The sequence below is a fragment of the Pezoporus occidentalis genome, unplaced genomic scaffold, assembly GCF_034315485.1.
Source record: "Pezoporus occidentalis ecotype Australia unplaced genomic scaffold, CSIRO_AGI_Poc_V1 ctg220, whole genome shotgun sequence".
NCBI lineage: Eukaryota > Metazoa > Chordata > Aves > Psittaciformes > Psittacidae > Pezoporus > Pezoporus occidentalis.
The window spans coordinates 1323618-1347692 of record NW_026914073.1 but is presented as its reverse complement, the minus strand read 5'-3'; the positions used below and the strand labels follow the sequence as shown (position 1 = coordinate 1347692).

General features: G+C 41.2%; 1 protein-coding gene across 11 annotated transcripts in view; it reads right to left on the bottom strand.

The window, feature by feature from the left end:
- UNC13B (unc-13 homolog B) overlaps window positions 1-24075 on the bottom strand; it is a 212444-nt gene that overhangs the window by 51680 nt on the left and 136689 nt on the right. For all 11 annotated transcript variants that reach the window (XM_062620424.1, XM_062620429.1, XM_062620427.1 and 8 more), the window contains 9 exons: window positions 20654-20881; window positions 20212-20353; window positions 10790-10959; window positions 9784-9899; window positions 7837-8000; window positions 5296-5446; window positions 4232-4300; window positions 2234-2323; window positions 667-801 (listed from right to left, as the gene is read on the bottom strand). In XM_062620424.1, coding sequence (XP_062476408.1) covers window positions 667-801; window positions 2234-2323; window positions 4232-4300; window positions 5296-5446; window positions 7837-8000; window positions 9784-9899; window positions 10790-10959; window positions 20212-20353; window positions 20654-20881 — 1265 coding nt within the window. The remainder of the gene's footprint in view (window positions 1-666; window positions 802-2233; window positions 2324-4231; window positions 4301-5295; window positions 5447-7836; window positions 8001-9783; window positions 9900-10789; window positions 10960-20211; window positions 20354-20653; window positions 20882-24075) is intronic.

Here is a 24075-nt window from a genome sequence, read left to right as displayed (position 1 = left end):
CTTGCTGTCAACTTGCATGATCTAATGCAGTAACAAGCCAAACCATATTGCTTACTGGTAGCCTTAAAGCCAAGTAATTCCAGTTTTGTTATTTACCATGCCAAGAGCAGGACAGGCTCCAGGAGATCTGCTCAGACATCATTTGCTATAAGCTGGTTTGAAATACTTGCCTTTTAGGGACCTAGGTTAACAACTACATCCACACTGACACATCGTGCGTGCATTACTGCAGAGCGGCCAGTAGAGCTCTCATGGATCTGAAAACAGTTTGTGTCTAGAGGTACCTCCTAAACCCAGTGCAGGGCACTGGGTTCTAGTAACCGAGATAAAATTTCACTACATGAGGTTTATCTATGCTAAAGACAGCTTCTTGAACAGTCTACATTCTTCTCTAATTGGCTTTTTTCACTCAAAGCTCCATCAAACCTTCCCTTCACAAATTGAAATAAAATAGCTGAGCTAGCAAAACGAATCATAATTAGTGTAAAATAATTATCATCCTCCACTTACTAATTAGTGTTCATTAGCTGATTACAAGTTTTTGCATTCAGAAGATAACAAGTCATATAATTTTGTCTGTGTTGGCTTTCTGCACGAATTAGTATTCTCGTTATTATTTAAAGAAAATCAGAAACTTGAATTTCTGCCCGCTTATCAGCTACTCACAGGATCTGTCTGGTACTCTCGACTGTACAGCTCGTGACAGTTGTTGAAAATGTACTCATAGGTGGAGTTCAGGCAAGCTTTCACACAGTCCTTCACAACCTGGCTGGCTCGGGGTGGACTCTGCAGCTCTTGGACCTGACAAGGAGGCAACAGAGATTGTCAAATAAAGCACTCTTCATAAATCAAACATGGAAAGAACAAGTCAGTGGTCTAGGAGCTACAAAGGACTTGGTGGATCTGCTTTCAGCAACCTCGGCTATCAGTGATCTGAAACCATGAATGGATTGCTCTCTCCAGGCATAAAAAAAATCAGTGACAACACTTAGTCCCCACAGGATCATTTGGAACATAAAAGGGATTTTGAAGCACCAAGGATGATCTTCAGAATAAATAAATCATGTGTATTGACGTGTGTATAATCTGAGCCAATCACACATAATTTCTGCTAAATTCATAGGATTTTGCTAAGAAGCCAGCAAGCAATCTTTCCCAACACTAGAAGAATGTGCAATACATTAGAGGAGCATATTACATCTAATCTGGAAAGCCTTGCTGAAAAACGAATACTTGCATGCCTTTAAATACAAAAAACTTCCTTTAAGGACATCTTTCATCACAAGCTTTATTGAATTTTAAAGTACACCAGACTCCTTAGGGACATACCATCTGATACTCCTTTTCCTCTTCCAACAGCAGCTCTTTTCATTATGTCATTGCTTTAGAAAAACACTGCAGGGTTAAACTAAACAGATACACAGCCATAACCCTATGAATGAAACTAGAACCTGAGATGATTTTGATATTGACACTACCTCTACACTTTTCAGAGTATTTCTATAAGGCAGACTTTCAATACAGACATATTGTCTGAACAGGCACTTTCAAAATAAAGTTCTAAAATGTCATTTACCCTACGGCTTAAGAATAAAATTATAAGCACATCCTGAAATACCTCAAATTAAAGATTTTGGTTTTGATAAGATAAAGATTACTAAGTGACATGTGTTAACCTACAATATTAAAAACAAAAAAGGAAAAAAAAAAGCAGGAATAATCTCATTACACACTGCTAGAACCATACACTTAACTACACAAACAGCACATTAGTATTCATAACAACCCTCTCGGATCTCTGCTGAGAGATATGATCCCATTTCAGTATCTCACCCCCCAAGAAATAAATTTAAACGTATTTACGAGATAAAAGATGCTGAAGAGACGGTAGTGACTGATACATGTTGTACACAGGAAAAGCTTCCTAACACAATTAACAAAAGTAAATTATCTTCCCAAACCAAGAATTTTCTTTTTTCTCCTTTTTTTTTCTTTTTGATTATTTGTGCCTTATTTATGACTGAAAAACCCCGGGGAAACAACAACTTTCATCTTCATGACGCAAAATACAGTGAAGACAAGGCAAAATGTGGATGTTTATTACATGGTCAGCAGATGCTCTCCATTTTCCATGTCTAAAGCAACAACATGGAACAGTGATTTGAAAATGAGAAACCAACTCCTGGGGCAAAAACTGCAGAGGCCGTGCTCCCATCCCCACCCATAACACTACCTTCATCCTGAAAAAAGTGATGCTGGTCAGCAAATCCACTGTAGACTTCAGGTCCTGCAGCCGTTCCCGGCTGCTGGCTGGAAAGTTGTTCTGTTAACAAAAAAGGAAAATCCTGTTGGAAAGCACAGTCAGATCCATGCAAGACTTTAAGCATGTGCTAAATAAGGAAAGTGCCTTGGAAACATTTCCTGCTTGAGAAGCTTTTACCAGTCAAAACAATGCTCAATAAATAAGGCCTTTTTGCTGCAGGAGCTTATCTGTTTGCTTAATTAAATAGCTTCTTGTATGAATGTAAAATCTGTGGATACCAGGAGACTGATAGCCCTCAGCAGAAGGAGATCTCTCCTTGGCTGCAGGAGGAGCCAGCAAGGAGCAACAGCCACGTCACCAGCAGCTCTTGGCCTCTTGCTTGATGTTCCTTGTGTGGACCCTTTGCTTTCTGCACTCACTGCTTCTATTTTGGTTTCTGAGGCAATGAGAGTGTGGTATATTAGCAACCTCTCAAGAGAAATAAACAGGCCTGAGAAGGGAAAATGAGTCCTTGTTCCCTGTAAGAAGTCATGGTCATCACTCAGTGACCAAGCAGCTCGCAAAACAGTTTTCAAACTAATTATTCAGAGGGTGACTTGAAGCTACTCAAGTGAGCTCCAGCTCTCCCATCCTGACCTGCCAATGGAAGGAACACACATTTGTTTGTCACTTTCTTTTCCACAAATCCACACTGCTGGTTATTCATTGTTTAAAGTGCTTACAAATAGCTTGATTAAATTAGGGGAAACAGGGGGATTAATCTGCATAATTTAAATTGTGAATTCCCATCTCCTGTCTTGAAAGCTGGAAACCAATACCTTTTTCTTCCAGAATTTAACATGCCCTTCAGAGGTCTTAAGATAATTATTAAGAGCTCCCAAATTGATTCAGCCATTTCTGTAAATGTACTGCCAATTAGATAACATCTAAATTATTTAAACTATACAAATCTCTCCTGATCCTTTATGCAAGAGCTTACTTGTTTGTCCATGGTTTAGTTGCATGAGCCACTGGAAAGCAGCTTTTAGTGAAGACCAAGCAAACAAAAAGACATCACCACTAGATATTCCTATTGCCACTTCTTGATAATTTTCCCTCTTCTACTCAGTAGATCAGTGCTCTCTTCAGACCTTCTCTTTCTAGTGATGTAGTTTTAAATAGCTATTTATACAACATTCCTTTTATCTTGTTTTGCAACTTGCCCCTTGTCGTTTTTGTCTTCCTAATGCACTTCTCCTCTTAGTCTGCTCATGTTTCTCTACACTATATGCTTCACTGTACTTCATATAAATGCACTAATCAGAAGAGGTTCAACTTTTAAATAAATGAAATCAAAGCTCATATTTTGCCACCGTTGTTAAAGTTTTCAATGAATTAGTCACTAACTGAAATCAAATAGCAAGGAATTAAAAAAATGAAAGAAAAGCCACGTCACATCGTGACTAGAATAGCAAAGAAAGAAAATAGTGGTTTTAAGGAGACTGAGGAACTGATATCAACATCTGAAACTCATCTCTTCCCAAGGGGGCCAGGGGGATCTCAACCTGAAAGGACATCTTGTAGATCCAGAGTCAGGGTCAGTGATTCAAGTTCACCAAACCTAAAGTAAGTGACAACACAAGGGCAGTTCCTCTAAAAGATTTCTGTATACTAGGGGAGAACAAGTCTGTTTTCTGTTTGTAGATGACACCTGAAGCAGCTGATAGGACTAATTCAAATCCAACCTGCACAGTTCACACTCCTTAAATTATTTCAGAAGTCTTGAGGAAGTTATAATGGAAGAAAAAAACATGGTTTGTGTTCTATACATGAAGAAAACAAAATGGTGCATTCATGCAACAAGCTTGACATGACAATTCCGTAAGACAGAAACTACCCAAAAACTTAGACGCATAAGAGAAATCCAAATAGCGTGTTTCCTCTCTGCCCACCAGAATGCCTGAAAGGATTTTGTTTATTCCCACTCACCCTGTACATTGAGAGATCAATCCGAAGTGAATTATGAAGCTGGTCCAGAAGCTTCACAAATCGTTCTTTCTGTTGAGCAGAAAACACCAATAAACATTACATATCATCACTGTCTAATCGATGTTCAGTGTAAGCAGCAGGGTATCAGGGAATTAGTGTCAAATCTCAGGAGAGTGGGAGGAAGCAATATGGATGCATGGTATTGTGCAAACAGTATTTTCTTTTGATTCTTGGATTTACTCTTATAGTGTAATTATTTCTGAAGTCTGTGTAACATTAGAATTGTTCATGTGTAACATCAGAAAAATGTTCCATTATCACTCTCAAGTAGAAGCAGAACAAATCCCCCTCTAATTTCTAGCCTGCAATTTGCACCAAACTTATATTTAAGAGAAAATATTTATTCAGAGATGAATAAAGGAACAGGCAGAAAAGGGTCTAATTCAGAGCAATGACACAGCTCCAAGATCTTATCTGTTAGTTCAGTGACAAGTATTATAGGCTTCTCGTGACTATATTCTCAAGGTCAGGTCTCTCCACTGGATTCTGATCTGGCATCGTGAACACCTCCTCATTCAATCTATAAATTCTCAGTCTGAAGAGAAGCACGAGCTTTTCCAAATACTTTTCCAGCACGCTCAACTCCATCACGTTATATGAAAAACATTTTAACCATTAGGGGGACAGACATAGTTTTGGTTTGTATTTTTATAAACCAGTTTCTGCTTTTAAAACAAAGTTCTGAAACGATCAGATCACACAATGTGTTTTATCAACAGCATCTCCCGCAGAGTTTAAGACTATTTGCTTATTCCATACCATCTGTGCTCCAGTATAATTTGAACACAAAGAATAAACATCATAATACATTACATTGATTAATACCTAAAATGCACGGTGATGACAATAAAACCATGCTCTTTGCCTTGTCTAGAAGAGCTCCACAGATTCCAACCCCTCACAGAATTAATATTCTTTACACAGAACTAGTTACGTATTGAAAGGCAGGACCACAGGCAAGTTACAGAAGTTGAACTGCAACATCACCAAACATGCTAACATACCCCAAAATTGGAGGCTGCAAAGCGGTCCGAAGCAGACACATTCGTGGAGGCAGTGGTGTGTGCATAATAAGCATTGATATTGGCAAGTAAGGTGCTCATCACAGCTGGCACGCCTGGGCACATGTATTTAGAGGAGAGACATGCAAAATGCCTGCAAAAGGACAGCTCTGTAAGTCATTCTGGTCTCTTTCATGTAGCACAACTTGATTCTATCCCTTTAATATTCCACTTACTCTGGCTGGCATCATGAACAGATGATAGTCATTTCCTCCCTTCCTGTAAATCTGCAGCATCCCAGAGCTATTTCAGAAAGATGCCATCTAGACAACAGATATGCTTGAAACAAGAGGAAATCCCTTCACTACATCCCCTTCCAGATCATAAAATAGCTTCTCAAGTATTCCTTGCCAACAGCTTGTGACTTAGGTGATACCCTGTGTTCCTAATCCAGTTCCTAGACTTAAGCTTGACACCACTTGAGGCAGCCACAGGTTCTGAGGTAACATGAGGCAGCAGTAACTGGAAAGCATTAAAGCACAGTGAGATCACCCACCAGTATTTCTGTGCTGCACTGATATGTGATTCCTTAGGGCTAACCCCTTTGCCCACAGGAAACATGCACACTCATTTGCATTTTCCCATTTAACTGTTCTCATTAAAATGCATGGAACCTTCCTGCAGGAAATACCAAAATTATGCCAGAAGCGGCTGGGCTTGTGAAATGATTAAACAATCAAAGAAAATCTGCTCAACATAAGCGGGGGGGGGGGGGGGGGGAATCAGAGTTTAAGAGGTCTGATATTATGGGACATGGCAAGTGAAGTTCATCCCAACAGATAGAAGTGTTGGCATTTTTAAGCAGTCCTTTTTAAGCAGGAATCTTCACTGAGCTCCCAAAGTAAATTTAGGAACTACTTTCTAAATGTAGCTTTCTCCCTATAGGGCTCATAGAATCACTGAGTAGTTTAGTTTAAAACTATTACCCCTTCATCTATCACTGCAGATGTTCAAAAGTTGTCCCCATATTTCTTCTAAGCCCCATTTAAGCGCTGAAAGACTGCCCTAAGGTCTTCCCAGAGCCTTCTTTTCTCCCAGCTCTCTCAGCCTTTCCTGATAGGAGAGGTGCTTCAGACCTCTGAGGGGCTCCATCCACTGGACTCATCACAAACATTAGCTTCTGTTCTAGTTAACATACAAATGATTATAACCAAAAAAGCTACAGTGAGAGAATTTCTCTGGCATTCACAAATCAGTATTTCAGACAAACATGATACTGACGCCTGAATCTTAACGTGCTTGCTACATGGTAACCGTGTACCAATTGGTCATTTAGACACTTGATAAGTAAAGATAAGACATATACAATGGCTTTATTTAGCTTGGAGAAGGGGTGAGGAGTGGGACTCTACTCAATGTCTTGACTACTTAGCAGAGAGGAGAGGGTTAGTGAGAATATTGAGCCAGGACAAAATCCTTTTAGAGGGAAGACTAAAAGATAAGCAGCAACATGAAGCAGTTACAGCACAGGAAATTCAAAACAGGGGTTTCCAATTTGGATTTCAACCACGGATTTCTTCCCCAGAGTAATACAGCCTGACGTCTGGAGCCCAAAGAGGTGGTGAACATCCACCCTTGGAAATTTTCAACACGCTAAAAGAGGCCCTGAACAGTCTGGTGCACCTTCCAATTTAGCCCTGCTATAAGCAAGGACCAGACCTCTGGACCCACCTTCCATTTCTTTTCCACTTTGGCTTAAATCAATAGGCAGAAAAGGTGTTTGCAAGTGACATAATTATAGATAACACTTCACCCAAGGACTCAGACCCCAAGAGCTTCAGCATCTAACATGAAAAATTTCATGTTTGTCTGCTGTATTTAATATCACCTTTGAAATAATAAAAAAGCAAAGCATAGCACTGCTAGTTTTTAAGAGGAAAAATGGCTAATCCCAAATCCAAGTAAAAATATAGTGAGAAGGAAAATGCTCTTTGAAGATCAGGAACTGCATTAGCCTAGCTCCAAAGAGGACAAATCAGTAGCTCCATTATACAAACTTCCTATAAACGCCTTCAACAGCACCTGGGAAATTAGTAACTTCAAAGGACTTTATCAATTGCCACAACAGTTGGACAAAGACTCTCACAAAACCTCATCCCTTCTCACAGCATTAGAAATCTTCAGTGGGATCCCTGGGCAGTATCTTTTTAACAGAGAGTGCTCAAATGGAGACTCGAGTCTTAAACCATAAATGGCTCACAACCAAAATTGGTGCAATTCCTTAAAATTAGTTTTAAAGATGTGCATACAAACTGTTCAGATAGATGCTTAATTCTAGCACTTTGTCAGACATTAATTTCTAGGCTTTGAGGAAACCAGTGATTCACAACCGGGCAGTCTTTCCCCTTGCACAGTAAGCCCTATAAAAAGCAGCTGTCACTGACAAGCCTTCCATTACCAACACATTTCATCTTCTAAATATTAACAGTCACATTAAACAGTTACACCAATTACCCGCCCAACGACACATGAAATGCATCTTACGTCATGGCCTGGTATATAGATTCAATGCCGTAACGCATTGCGAATTCATCGACTATCTCTTGAGCTGTCTCATCAAAATACACCTTCCAGGCATCATCTCCTTTGGCATCAGGGATCTTCACCACCCCATTCCCTTGCACATCCGTGAGATGGTGAAAGAGGTTCTGAAACACAAAACAGGATTGAAAGTATATGTGAGGCTGATGAAGCCTTCAAGTTTCATGAAGAGTTTGGAACTGCTCGGAAGAAGTCACTCACACAAATCTCTTTGCTCTCCCACCTCTTTCTTCCTCTACACATTATGTATTTCTTTTCTTCCTGAGCTCTCCTAGCTGAAATTTTTGCATGTGTACCTACGGTTTTACCCAGCAGACACTGTGAACGATGCAGAGGAGGTGCATGTGAAAATGCATGAACAATGCATGCGAACGATGCAGAGGAGGTGCTTCAATGCAGTGAAACCACAGACTAGTTTCCTGAAACCTACACACTTCTGTCCTCAGAATGAAATGACTTAACATGGATGAGCTATTTAAACTAGCTGAAGTAACAGTTCTATATAGGCTTTGTAACTATTATTACACAGCAAAACAGTCCAAACAAATCTTATTTTGTTTTTAAAAGGACATCCTTAAGATCACCCCTACCGACTAGACACTTGCATTATTATTCAACATAACCCTTTATTTTATCTAACACTGCAAAGGCTTTCAGCTATCACTGCTGTGCAGAGTATGCACGTCACTTAGAGATTCATCAGCCTCTCAGACAGCTGGCTCCCTGTAATAAGGAATACAAAAGTCCAACAATTTTATTAGGAGCTAGAGGACTCTGCTTTACTCTACTATTTTTCCTGATTGAATTATTCTAGCTGTAAATCATCTTCATATTATGATACACAAATGAAAGAAGGTGATACTTAAAAGGAGACCTATTTGCAAAAAAGGGCAGCAAGTGATCATGTATGTTCAGAAAGAAAAAAATGAAATGGCTTACCAAGCAGAAGCCATCACTGAATTGAAAAACAATAAATATTTATTGAAGGACACAACACAGCCAACTAAAGGAAGCCTACTGATGTTTTTCTAAGCTTCCTATCTGTCTGTTCCCTGGTAAGGCCAGAGGACACCACAAGGCTCATCTAGCCCAACATCTGGATAAATATATTGTTCTGCAGCTGAACATTCCTCTCTACGACACATTTGTCCTTCTTTTCTAATATGAACTTCCTTAAACCTCACTGGATCTCACGATACTCTTTTATGTCAGGTGAAAGGGGCTCTGACTACTCTACCTTATTCAGGCTCTTAGAGACTGACCCTGCTACCTGCCTTCTCTTTGACAGAGAGACTTTATCATGTCATGTATCAACCTGAGACAGGGTTTTCCCTTTAGTCCTTCTCACAAGTCATCTTTGGAGTTTACCCACCTTGTGCAGCACTGCCTGCCCAGCTCAGTCCACCTGAGACAGGTCACTAGTCAGTAACCATAGCTTATTTTCTGTTCCCCAACACACACCAGTGCAGCAGCACAGAAGCACCAACACCCACATAACTCAACAGCAAGTGCCAAAGCCCTCCCCAGACCAGAATTTACTCATAAAGTCACAGATAGGTACAGTACATGCTGAAAACATCACTCAAGAAAATTCAGAGATTTCTCCACATTATACTTGTGGACCAATGCCCTATCTCTGGATATGGCACAGCTGTGACAGTGGAGCAGAGTGAGCCAGCCAGCTCCTGATGCGGAGGAAACAGCCTAAAAACATCTCTGCCTCCCTGACAAATGCAGGTCTGATGATTCAGTGTAGCAGGCCTGCATAGCAGGGAAAAGCAAAGCTCATCTAGTGTAAGGAGAAACATTTCAGGGAAGGAAAGGTCAGAACATTGCTTCTTCAAGAGACAGAAGGAACATGGTGATGACTGAGCTGAACTCACTTCTTACCTCATGAAGGCAAGTGTACTGAATATGATATGGAGCCACCTTCTCCTCGCCTTTGATCTCCACACTGATTTGTAGGCGAATAGCCCCAGACACTGCAGACTTATCTGTTCGCTTTTCTAGAAGAAAAAATCATCAGCAATTACATGCATTGCTCCTGATCAGAGCAGAACCATCTTGGGGTGACAACACTGGAAAGAAAACTGCTGGAAGCTCAGGCTAAGCTTGTGATCAGAGTCACCATGGAGAAAACTTTGACTTTTTCTAACACTGGCTACTAAATAGACATCAGCAAAACAAATGCAGTGTTACACCCTCAATATGACACATCTAGCTAGAACCATGTACATTTCTAGATGTAAGAGAGCCTTTCTGCCAGCAGATGTGCAATACGGTCTTGGATTCATTCGGCTGAACTAGAACCACCAAGGACAGTTCCCTTTCCCAAGAACGAGGCTGACTGATATGGAATTTATTCCTGATTTATACCATAGTCTTTAGCTCCTGGGAACTGCTGGATGTGCCTCTGAAGGTTTTGGACCTCCTAAGATTATTACTATACCTGTCAATTCAGCACGGTCTGGTCACTTGTCAGTACTTTCTACAATGTTCTATTTTGGTCACTGGGAAAGGTCTCAACAACTTCCCAGCCCAGTGCAATCCACCTTCAGGTCTTACAGACTGTTAAAATGCTTGTGTTGGCACAAAAAAAAAGGCACAGGACAGGAAATGTATCTCCAACACAAATGGAATACAGCCCTGCTCTAAGCATTTTACCCACTGTACTCTTCAATGCCTGACAGGGAAAAACCATCACCCTTCTGACATGTTACACTCCTCACTTCAACTGGGACTAAAGCCTTGCAGCCGCTCTGCAACACCATCATATGCCCCTTGATATCATCTGAGCTTTTCTTCCTTTCTTGCAAACTGTCCATATGCACCCAAGCGCTCTCAAGCATTCCCAGACTAACACATGACTGGTTTTCATCCCAAAAGCCCTGCTCACCAAGGTTGTACCACACATCCATTTCTCCGCTAAGAGTACGGACTTCAATGATTGTCTGCCCCAGGAAATCATCCGACTCGCGCTTCAGTCTCTGCTTGACACGAGACTTGATGTCATCATCTTCATCCCAGACACGCACCTTGATTCGGTCAGAAGAATTATGGCACTCACTGCAAACAAAACAAACATCACATTGAAGAGCACATAATGCAGCTAATGTTTTTATGCTACGTGCATCACATTCCACTTGACCCACTTGTCCAACAGTAAAGGGATGCATAAACAAAATGAAAACCATGCCTGGAATGCCTGATAGGAGCTACACAACAACATTTAGGTGTGCTGTAAATGCTCCAGTGACACAAACACTGTACTTCAGATGCAGGCTGAAGAAGCACCCTGCCCTGACTACAATCACTAACTTCAGATTTGCTAAGCATATGTGATTCTCTTGCTTGTCCTCACTCTCAGTAGCAGTTCCCTGAACTTGGGAATTCTCTTCATTGTTGTTACTTTTGCTGTGAAGCCCACAAAAGCTTAGTGATAGCTAGGATGGTAAACTCAGCATACACACCCCAAAAATGATGATGAGCATCTCACTGGTTTCTGGTAGCTCTCCCCATCAATGATCTTCTGTTCAGCTGTAGGCTTTAAAAGCTACTTGTGTTTATGGATGCGCAGTATCTACGATAGTACGGCCAAGGCCTATGACAAACACCCTTCATGCTGTTTTCTAATAAAAGATGAATAGCTCAGGTGGAGCTAGCTCTCTTAAGATAGTCACAAGCAGTAGTGTATCAATGTACAATACGTTATGATCAAATTATATAAACATTGGCTGTGCCTGGGAGGAAAGGGTGGGATACAGTAGTTACAAAGTTGGTATTTAATTACTAGAATTGATTCTGCCTACTATTCACAGCTCAGACTGATCTGCTCTCTGGGCAGATCAGTAAGGACACTTCCATTTCAAGAAAAGCAGTTTACTGCTTGCTGAATCAGCTTAAAGCACAGGCAGAACCTGTAGCTTTCCCCCCTCTTTTTAGGTGTTAGATACCTTCTGTAGATCCAAACAGGCTCCCACATGTCAGAAGTGGGTAGAAGAAACTTATTGTAAGAATTCTGCCCACTTACAGAACATGAATAAAATAAAGCAATCTGAATGCTCACAGCCTCTACAAATGTCTATCCTCAAGGAAATAAAACCTATGAAAAGAGGCAACTTGCGCTGAAGGCCTGTTTTCCAGCCTTTTTAACATTAACATGCTGCATCTGTTGCTAAGCAACAGGGAGAAGGAAGAAATGGGTCAGAAGAGATTTGCTAAGTCTGGTCAGTAAGATGTGGCAGCGACTAGTATTTGCATGATCTCTACCTAGAAATTATTTGGGCTCCTACTGCCATTATTGTAATTCAGGGCTGCTTAACAGACATCCATGCAGCTACTATTGATTCTTCCAGTAGAGAAGAATAGCTGCGAATTAATCAAAGAAAGTTAGAGGCAATTCCATGCAACTCCAATCACAGGCAGAAAGCACCGCTGCTCCCTGCCTTTGCTGTACAATCAAAGCTCTATTTAGAGATCAGAAGAATGAAGGTTCAATAGTTCTCTCCTGCCTTTATTCTCCCCTTCCTCCTCTTCTACTGCAAGGGTATCTTCCTTTACAAAACCATGCAGAAAGTGTTTACAAGCAGTGAATACTTGGACTGCTGCTCTTTGCAGTTCTCTAATTTATCTGAGCCCAGTGCCACATCTACCAGCAACACAGCATACGCATGTAAAAGAAAACCTCTGTTCCTGACATGGTGCACTAGCGGACGTCGTGTCAGTACCTCAGAGGCTCAGTGTTCAGAAGTGCATGGGTGCCTAAGAACGCAGATTGGCACATGTGCCATTTACAAATCACCCCATTTCTTCAGACCTCACCTCTGGCACACATGTTCTTTGTAATGACTGCTCTGATCTTGCTTCTTTGCCACCGTGGATTGAAAATGTCTCTTTCTTTTAGGAAAACATTCACTGTTTAGACCTAAATCTACCTTAGCCAGTGCCACATGCATGATATCAGGCTTGTGGAGTGCTGGCTATCACCCTTCATTTGGCTACAATAGCATAACTCACTGTTGAGTGCTATAGGAAACTTTCCAGTAGCATTTACCGAGCAATAGAAGCTTATATTTTACCACACCTTTCCTTATGTTTAAGACACCGCTCAATTCATATTTCTTATGCTGCTCCCATGCCAGACAGTGAGTCTTATCACTGGCTCACAGCAGCTGAAAGCCTTGTGCTGATTGCTTACCCATAAAATATCACCAGCTACATCCGTAGGAAACATGGACCTTTTGGTGAAGCAAACAGTTGTGTCAACACCACTCCTCTTTCCAGAGAGCACCCCAAAACAGAACCATCAATACTAGAGGACTTGGGCTTAATGACTGATTACAGGCTAACTAATGGGAAAATAGCTTCCAATCTGTAGCAGCATCACAATACTGGCAGACTGGGGCTAACAAGCCCTGCTGCTAGAAACTTTCCTCTTCATTAATACAGGAGCTGGAACATTTCTAAAGATGCCTGCCCCACTTCTTTCTACAATCCTGTGAAGCTTGATGTCACTGTGCGCACACATACATCTGTCCCATCTCCCACGGCCGAGCTCCCACAGCTTTCCCAAGAGGATGCAGAGAGAAGAATCACCCTGTGACCCCATTGTAAAGAAGAAAATACCAAATGCTTTCAGGCCTATTTCAGAGTGCAAGAGACTGGAAACCAGGTTCCCTTTGTACACGGCTCAGAAATTGTCTCTTTTATGTCCATATTGTCCTGATGTCTGTATTGGTGCCATTTTTATAAGGAACTTACTTCTACACGTCAAGCTACCAAATAGAATGACAACTTCAAGAAAAAGCATATCAAATATTCAAGAAAACTTAAAATCAAATAAATTGTGGAGTTGTTTTTTCTTTTTCATGAAGTTTTTCTGCCTGAAGCCAGTGGTTCCCTGAGCAGCGGAAGCACCCAAGCCTGGTTCTGCTGACTTTCTCTCTATGCTACTCTCTACCTCCACCTCTTCTGCCACATTCCCCTATGGCCTCACCCAACCCCAAACCACCAGTTCCCCACACACATCCCCTGCACTGACAATACTCTGGCCTCCTCCCATGCCCAGTTATCAGCTGGGCTGAGGGGAAGCACGCGAGCACACGAAGCTGTAGTTAATTCTGGTCTGCTCACACAGCAGCATACCCACACACATGCTAATTGGTATATTGGTGGCTAAACAGAACAAGCAACTGCTGAATTTACACTATAGTGCCTCCCACAATGAAGTTAGCAAGTTTACCCTTCTAATCTAGCTCCAACTTCCACCAAAAGAACTGTAGAAAGCAATTCTTACTTCCGAGACCTCTCCCCATCTGTAAATAAAAAGACATTTGTGCTGAATCTGCTAATAATTTGCTGCTTGTGCTAACAACATTTGCAGCATTGTCACTTAACCTTCACAGGAACACAAAAGCCAAAGTCACAAGCCTTGTTAAATTGTGGCGAAGTTAGTATCTCTAACAGCAGAACTTTTGTAAAGGTATCCTATAAAACCATGTGCCCATCAGTTCACAAAATGATCTTTACGTGCAGTAAAGATCACAAGTTTAAAGCATGGAGAGTGCCAAATTGAAAACCTGTAATCTTCTGTCTCCATTAGTTCACATTTGTGAACCTACACTCATGAAGACAGTCTGCTAAATAATTGGAAGGTTTAAAGTCCATTTGTATGCCATTCACATGGACATCTCTTCGCAATCGATTTCTCATCCCAACACAGGTGTTATTAACACGTTGACCCTGCAGGACTCCCCAGGCCCTCAGCTTCATTCCATTAATGCTGTGCAGAGACTAGACTGTGCATTTGTAAAATGCACTGTTCAGACTAGAGAGGTGGAATGCCTACACGGTCATAGAACGGTCAGGTTGGAAGGGGCCTTAAAGCTCATCCAGTTCCAACCCCTGCCACGGGCAGGGACACCTTCCACTAGAGCAGGTTGCTCCAAGCCCTGTCCAACCTGGCCTTGAACACTGCCAGGGATGGGGCAGCCACAGCTTCTCTGGGCACCCTGTGCCAGGGCCTCAGCACCCTCACAGGGAAGAACTTCTTCCTAATACCTAATCCCTATCACTCTACGTGGCCATTTTATATAAAGATGTTTCCTTATATTATGTTGTTTTCTTCTATTTTCTGCCTGAAGAGCAGCAGAGACCAGAGGCCCCTTATGCAGCCAGGAGTCCACTGTGTTTGGCAGCTCCCAAAGTGGAAGACAGCCCCTGCCTTGTACAGCAGACAGGCTAATAAGGACAAAAAGCAATAAGTAGATGTAACAAGAACAAACAATAGAAGTTAGGGACCAGAGGAAGCAACAATATTTTGCAGATTTGAAAGTATGTCTGTCAAGCCCAAAATTAAGTAGTAGTTTTGCTGTGTTTTGATACGACAACAAATATTTATGGTTCAAAAGGTCTACTGAGTATCTACATGGCCATATTCTGTAAGAAGTTTCCCTTCCGCAACACAGCAGATGCAGCTCTCCAGAAGGGCCTGTAAAGTTCACAGTGCAGTGCAAGGGACATTTCATGCAATGGTAGAGAAAGAAAGCGCAGGGCTGCTTGCAGAAATAATGGGTGAGAGTGCAGGAGGTGGGAAAAGGCACACGAGAGAACAGATGAGCAAGGCTGCAGGGCCTGGGATCATTTTAGGAGGAAACCTTTGCTTCTGAGCAAAAAAGCTTGGGGAAAGAAAAAAAAAAAAGTTATTTTCTGAAAAATGAGAAAGAGATACAGTTGTAGGAATCACTATGAGGAAGCTTAGTAAAGAGTTATAACAACACACACAGAAGGAGCAGAAAAAAGGTTGCCTACAGGAAACGGCCTGGCTGAAAAAGCAGGAAGATTTGGATGTGGTTCAGATGAAGGGTCCAACTGGCAGCTCTGTGGTGGCCAACTTCAATGGGAGCAGAAGGCAGGAAACTCCTCAGGACAGGTTAATTTTTAAACAATATCAAGACTCTTCTATTAGTGAGAAAAAAGGACAGCAGGGAGAACACCAAAGGCAAAATCAAAGTGGTAAGAGAACAAAGCTAAAATCCTTAGTAGCTTAGACATATGCCCTGAGATCCAGGTGTTGCTGTCTTAAGAACAAAGAAACGAGTTTTCTGTTCTAAGTAGCATGAAGCTCTTTTCTTAGGGGAACAAGTACAATCATTTTGCTGTAACCCAATGCTACAACACCAGCTGACAAATTAATGGTGCGTCTCTCCTAACTACAAAGAGCAGATAAAGTGATTCTGAGCGTTACATCCTTAGCTACATTAACTCAGCTTCCTAACAGGTGCTTGCCACAAGGCATCAACTCTGCGTGCAAATTTAAGTTTCACATTGGTAGCTGAGCAGAGAAACAAGTGGGATTTTATCAGTGCCAGTTTCAGAATCTGCAGTACCTGGAGAAGAAAGCAAGCAAGACAAACTGAATGGCTCCTGCCATGCAGTGAAGGGAAGCAGAGGAGACAGAGTTACAGTGACATTTATAAACACAGTGGTCCCAGAAGGGGTAGTATAAAATACAGCTCTAGAACAGACATATATAAACACAGAGAAAACCAAAAGATGCCAAGCGTGACAACAGCTGAAAGAAAAACCGAGGAACTGAACAGAAGCTTGTGAGTGACAACCCACTGGTTAGCTATGCAGGAGCACCATTCCCAAAGGATTAACAGGAATGTGTATCATGTGGGGCTCTGCATGTCCTAGTGAAATTGATTACCTGCTAGCAGGAGGCACCACATGTATTTTAACTCAGTTACTCTCCTTAGTTAGTCAGAGAGAATAAACATGCTTGTTGCAAACTGTTCAGCGACGATGTAATCTGTTCCAGGCAGTGATTTCACACCCACCATTCAAAGCTTCAGGCACAGCTGTACTCAGACCATACAACTTCAAACAGATATTACTGTAAAACAAACAAGTCATTCTGCACATAGGCCAAGAAAAACAGCAACGGCCTGTTTGAATCCAGTACCTTCCACTGTTCACAGTCATTAAAGACTGGGTCACTTCCTGAATAAAAGGTACAGCCTCCAAACAAGCTCTTAAAAGAACTCTTCCTTTGAAATGGAAACTCTGTCCTGCGGTCAAGTTTATTCTCCCTAAATACCGTCTCCTATTGTAACCCAGTGGATGCTCAGCTTCAGCCTTCACAAAGGATTCTAGGAAGCCTGTAATTTCTGACAGTCTAAAACATGTCTAAATGGGGAATGTCCCATTCTAATCACACTGAACAGTGAAAAAAATACCTTCCCTCTAGTATTACTGGGCTGTTTCCTAAGGAAATGGAGTTCTGCAGATTTGTTATGAAAGCTTCAATGTTCCGACAAGCTTTGTGCAAAGAGAATCCCATACCAGCTGCCATCCCTGGAAAGCCTGCAGCCGCCTGATTCTTACGTACCAACCGATGTAGACAACTCAGAACCAACTGCAGGCAGGACACGTGCTGTCTTCTGTTCCACCAGAGTTACAGGCAAGAGAAGAGAGTTGAGGGCACAGAGGAGACATGCACATGGCAAGTAAAGGAGGCCACCCATAAGCCTGCTCATCATAACCACAGAAGCGATGACGGAAAGGGATCAGCATGTAAAGCCAAGGGAAGCAGGGCTTCCTTAGTGCATACTGATAGAACATCTCTTCCACCAGTGCCTGGACCCCCCATTAATCCTCATCCTACCAAGCATCCCACTTGGTGCAGTCTCTGCAGCAAGCCTGCAAAACTTTGACCTGAAAGATGAGACCTCAGCAGAAAGACCACCCCTTTATATTTTCCTAAGTCTTCAAACTCCAGCGAAAGATACAAACATTTCTAACGATGTATTTCCAAAAGCTGAAAATGTAAGTATACAAAGAGGTCATTTTCACATGCAAACCACTTGCCCAGACAACGTGAATATGCTCCAAGAACCAGTCATTAATCAGCAGATGCCTACAGTTACACAGGCTAGTAATGACCTAAATAGCATTTATAATGGAAACCCGAAGTGTTTTCAACCTTGCCTTTTTTAAAATATGGATCTAAATGTGGACTTTCGAATTGGGTCAAGCCTACCAAGATTTTTTTTTCTGAAAATACGTAGAAAAGGAACAAAGTCATATTTAAGGAAAAGTATTTAAGTTAATACACTTTTCCATCCATCACTGTAAATAAAGAGAAACTATTTGAAATAGGCTACTGCAGCCTGAAAAATTTTAAACCTTATTTAAGCTGTTTTTAATAAACTTTACTGAGTCTGTAGAAGGAATTTACCACTCAGCTGTGCACAGTCTGCCTCAATTCATGCCATGGATTACAACAATAATGCTATAATTATAATGACTGATGCACAGAGATTTCTGGCTCTATATCCAACCTTTTAAAAGACACTGAAATCGTGATTGTGTAAGAGACACTGGGCATCTAATGAGCACCAGCTACAAACAAGTCTCTCCACCAAGCCAAACAGAAAAGGAACAGCAATTGCTAACACACACATTAGTTACTGACCTGACCTCTATCTACCCACATATCTCTTCTGCTCATTGGAATACTTAAGCATTTTGAACACCAGGCTTTTCACATGTCTACCACAAGGCAGGCTTTCAATAACTACCAGCACACATTTCTCTCACTATAACAAATTAACTACATTCTAAGAATCAAACACACACACACCCCTTTAAATTTTACAATCTCTTGATTGTCCTGACAACCTCTAAAAAAAGCTTAGTATGTAATGGGTATTTTGGGGCCTGCATATGCGATTTCCATCTAATTATGGGGTAGAAAAATTCAGAAATTTTAGGAGTTGTAGGCTGAAAAAAGAGCCATAAATGTAAAAAAGGAAGATGGGCGTGTAAAAGATCAGTGCTGCATACATGTCTAAATGACTCTCCTCATCCAGCATAAGGTGAGCTTTGACATCAAGTAACAAAACAACACATTGACTCAGTACTGAATGGAATCAATCTTGCCATCAATCTGGACACCGTGCTCATCTCCTTCATCACCTCCTGCTATTCCAAGGCAATTAGAACAACAACCTAGACACAGGCAAGAAAGCAGCATCAACTCTTAATGCCCAACAGCATTATTATCTGCTGAATCACAGACATGGCAATAAGATCTAAACAGTGGCACCGTTAAAACTGTGACATTTATCACGTTGTGCTATCTATCTTTAAACACAGTATTTGTTGAAGCTCCTAAAATTAGAAGGGAACACACGGCAAATACCATGGTAACTACTTGGCATGGCAAATCAAGGTCCTTAAGGCTCCCACTTAGACTTACTGCTACTGTGACTGGAGTTATCCAAATGGCACCTAAGCATACTTACTACTTACCAAGCAGTAATGTTACCTTGGATTAAACTAAGAATAAAGTCGAGGGCTTACTCCCTCAAAATAGCACCAATTTCTGACGTTAATGAATAGTCCAAAACTACTTGAAAAATAATTTTGTTTTTACTGTACATTGTAAATACAAAGCTGGGATGATATAAGCCCCATTTTACAACACAAGCAAATTTCAGTTTGCACAGACAGCTCCCCCCAAGCAGTTTAGGAATTAAAAAAAAGGAAAAAGAGAGAAGATACAAGGGAAGAGCTTACATGTTAAAGGAAATAAAGATCTTTGAGGTTAAATGAGATCACCCAGAATCTTTAGAAAATGCTTGCTGGATTTCATGTCTCCACTTTGCTTTATAACATGTTCAATGATAAATTGAGGGTATTGTTTACTTATTCAATAAAAGCAGGATAGAATAATACATTCTTCAGTGTTCCGAGACTAGTTGATACATACAGAATTGTGCCTACAGCCTTTGCTTTCAATTCAGACAGGGATGCATTGCTCATCTTGAAAGCAGATAATCCCTTGATTTACTGCTACATTGATTTTCCAGAGCTGAAAGGGGAGACTGGTAGTGCCACAGCCAAGTAATCAGACAACTATCTTTAACCTCAAACACCAATAGCAGATCACAGCAGTTAAGTCACAGGAAGTTTGCTTAGTCTTTTTTACAAACTTTACTCCTTTATATTTCAAAGTATTTTGAAAGTATGTCTATTTAGCAGACACAAAATCATTGAGTTAAAGATTTTCCTTTCTCTTTAGCTTTCTCTAGAAACATCAATATAAAACTATTCACAGAGCAAATGATTTATAAATACAGAAGACAGATGAGATGGACAGGTGTGCACTACGTACGTTGTTAAAGACATCAACCATCCAGTTGCACACACACAGTGAAATAAAAACCATCATACACTACAGATAATGTAGGAACACGCACTGACAGAGAAGACACACAATATGGGGCTGAGAGTCATTGTAAGAGCACTTACAAGTAAAACTTCTCTTCCCATACAGGGTTCAGATTCCCAAAAATCGTTTTTGTCCTCTTCTTTGTTTTACCCACTTGAACAGTTACATACGGATCGCTGGACCCAGTCTTGTCTTTAGCCTGCAGACCCTGAGCACACACCACTGGAAGGAAAAGACAAGGGTTACCACCACCATGCAACAAGACAATGTGTCCACACATGACACAGCAGCTCAGAAGGGCCAGGGGAACAGCAATATCACTTATGAGAGCTTTTCTGATTATCTGAAGCTCATGGTGCACTACAGTGCCTGTGTTGGGAGTATCTCCACCGGCTACTTTACACGAAGCAGAAACACAGGTCAGAGAAACCTCTTCTCTCTGTTTTCTCTAGCTTCATACCAACTCTCTCTTACCTTCTTCTCACAAGTGAGGCAGAGAGAACCCATGCATCCATCACTCACCTGTGATAGTGATCTTTGCTGACCATTTTGAGGTGCCATCAAGCACACTCTGCTTCACTGTCTTCATCTGCTGAGCATGTGTCAATTTGCTCTCACAGAACACATCTCTAATCAAGTCAAAGATCTCCGGCTTGTTCCGCTCCCGGATTTTCATGCGATCCTTCATTGCCATGATGAAATTCTGCGTTCGGTCTTCAGCTCCATGCTTCGAGCTCTTCTCTGCTGCTCCTGTGCACCAGAAAATACACAATACTCATCGGAAAGAGCCAAACACCAACTCATGTTTCACTGAATATGTATGGAAGATCAAAGCCATGAGCTACCCTCCTCATGATGACTCTTGCTGTTAACTCTTACAGCTGGAGTTCCCCCTATTTCAACATACATACAAAAGAACATGGACCACTCAGTGCTAGGAGGGGATAATCAAGGGAAGAGATAGAAGGGATAATAGAACAGAAGAAGGCCCAGATTCTTCTATAACCCGGGACCAGGTTCCTCTAATGACAACAGGCCTGAGTTTAATACCCTTGCAGCTGAGGAAGACCCAGAAATATGGTTCTTTAACAGCAAACATCAGGATGCCTCCTTATCTTAACACCTTGCCTTGAATAAATTCCTGCTTGGCAAGTGCTAAGAAGATGACATAGGAACTCCAGTACAGATAGTAGCTATGAACTTGTCTCAATACTGCACCTCAGCACCATGGGAGAGCATAAATTCAGATGGCTCAACATGGTCAGCATTTCTTACTGATAGGTGCTACATAACTCCCCATTCAGCAGAGAGTTACTGCACAACCTATGTCCCGTTCTGCCTGGAACCACCTTGTTTGGATCAGACACCAAGCCAGAGACATAATAACAAATAAATATAAGGTAGCAAATTCAATAGTTATAAACTTTGCCCATCATAAGCACTAGTACAGAATCCAGCTGGAAATACAAGAGCCAAGCATAGGGTCTGTACTATGTAGCTAGCCAAATGTATCTGGAAAGAGAGAGGCCTCTGGTCACTTGCATACCTCTCACAAAATTTAGAGTTCATATAAGCAGGATGTAAGAATGCTCCCCCAACCAGCTATTGCCTACTCAATTCATACAGTCATGTTTGATGTCAGAATTCAGCCACTGAGAGCTAATGAAAGCACTGACATGAGCTAACAGGGCAGACAAACTCGGGTATGAAATGAAAAGCAGGAACCCAAGATTGCACACAGTGTCTCTACATGCAATTTGCAGCAATTTCAAGCTATGATCTTAAATCAGATTAAGTGAAACCAGTACAAATGTTCTGTGAACACATTTGATCATAATATTTCTGTTTAGTTTCATATGGTTTTGCTTGTTTTCCTTCTCTGGGATAGTTTAATTAAAGTAAGCTTTTTCCTAGAAAAATTATCTCCATCCAGGTGTTCACCAAATATTACATCACCTTAAAAATCCGTGTTGAAGCACGTGCAAGTGTGTACAAAGAGAGACATCAATCACAAAGATACATAAAGCTGTTTTCTTTTGGAAGAAATGGGCAAATATGATTATCTGCAGCACCTTTAATATAAGTTTTGCATATGAAATAGTTTCAGCATGTAATGACCAAATATGAATAAAGGTCTATGAACACAGATAAAGGACCCCCAGCAGTACAACATAACAGGTAACCTTTTATCAGGCTCAAAAGGGTGCCCAGTGACTAACAGTGCCTGAAAACATCTATTTCTAGGGCCTTCAATATAACACCTTTCATCATTACTAAATTCACTTCAATAAAGAAACAAAACTCAATTATAACTTCCACCATCCAAACCAAAAAGATTAAAAAAAACCCCACAGTTTGGAACAGGCTATGACTGTTGAAATTTCAGAAGTTCATTAAGGACACTGCATACCCATGCATGCTGTTAAGGACCTGGGTATAAAATAAGCCATAACTTCACATTACCTGATTATTCTTTTCATTTTACTTGCTAAAGGCTTGATGTTCAGTATTTCATTTAGTACAATAAAATGTATCTGCCCCAGAGTTGCCTATTGTTGGCTTAAGATGAAATAAAAATACCGGAATTAATTACACAGTCCCTGCTGTCTCTACTTACCGGGGATAAAGAACTAGCACCACCCAAAGTGATGTCTTGTATCAGGCAATCATTCAGCTGTAGACCCAACATTTATTAAAGGAACGGGAAACTGAAATGATACCAGGGGCTACACTTTGAACTTCAGGTAAGAAGTGCTATTCAGCTTTAACAGAACTAGGTCTTCTAGGGACGGAGGTGGACTCTGAATTACACACAGAACTACAGAAAATTGTTGGGAAATCAGGAAAGGCCAAGCTAAATAATTTGCCTTTCCTAGCTGGAATTCTGCGATCTGTCATGATCCAAATACACCAACTCTGCCCTGACCTTTGTGACTCTAAGGGAATTAAGAACATGTAGAAATTCAAACATTAAGAGCTTATGTTCGTGCATGAGCAGAGTGCTCTACTTCAGAACCATTTTCTAAATAACTTACTACACAAGCAGCTTGCAGATATAAATGTTTCATTGCTCATCACTGAGATGGAACAAGACTTACCACAGTTCTGGGATAACATGGGCTGCATTACGGCCTTAATGCAAGCACTCCAGGAGCATCAAATGATGCTTTAGAACACAAACTTGGGAAAATGGAGGAATTCTAGTTAAAATCATAATTAACATCCCCACCACCTCCAGAGACTTGCATTGTGCATGTATCCCTCTCTGAGGCTAGCAGCAGTTCCTGGCATGTGCGGTTGTAGGATGTGCGAGCCATGTCACATAGACCCCAAGAGATTCCTCTCTTTATTCAGCTCTAAGGCTTGGCTCTGCCTCCTGACTTTCAGAGGAAAGCCCCCACCTCCATCCATGCTTCTTCCCCACTTTGACCTGACAACTTGCACAGATAAGAAGGGTCAATTATTCTTTCCCTGGGGAAGGTCTCTCTCCCTGCGGAGTTTGCACCTGAACTACAGTGGAAGAGCCAGAATCAGGCAGACACTTTGATTAGCAACACAGACTAATAAAGAACAGAGAAACTCTCTGTCTCAATAGTACACTCTTAATTTTAACACCTGCTTGCTGGTACAAAACCCCCAGAGATTCCAAAACATCTACTGGGGGACTAATTACCTATGATGTATGTGATATGAACCCAAAGCATGTCACTATACTGGATGGCAGAGGGTGCTTTTCCTGCTGCTGGACTTGGATCCTATTTATCCCGCTACAAAAAGAGAGGTTTGGACAGCAGATCAGCTTTTCTTGTAGTCCTGTAAATGGCAACAGAAAGGCATGGGAATATAGAAGTACTGTGTACAGCATCATGCAAATGGTACTGTGCTTTCCTTCTCTCCTCTCTAGGCCTGAATTAAAAGTCAATTTATGACTGGAAACAGAAAGC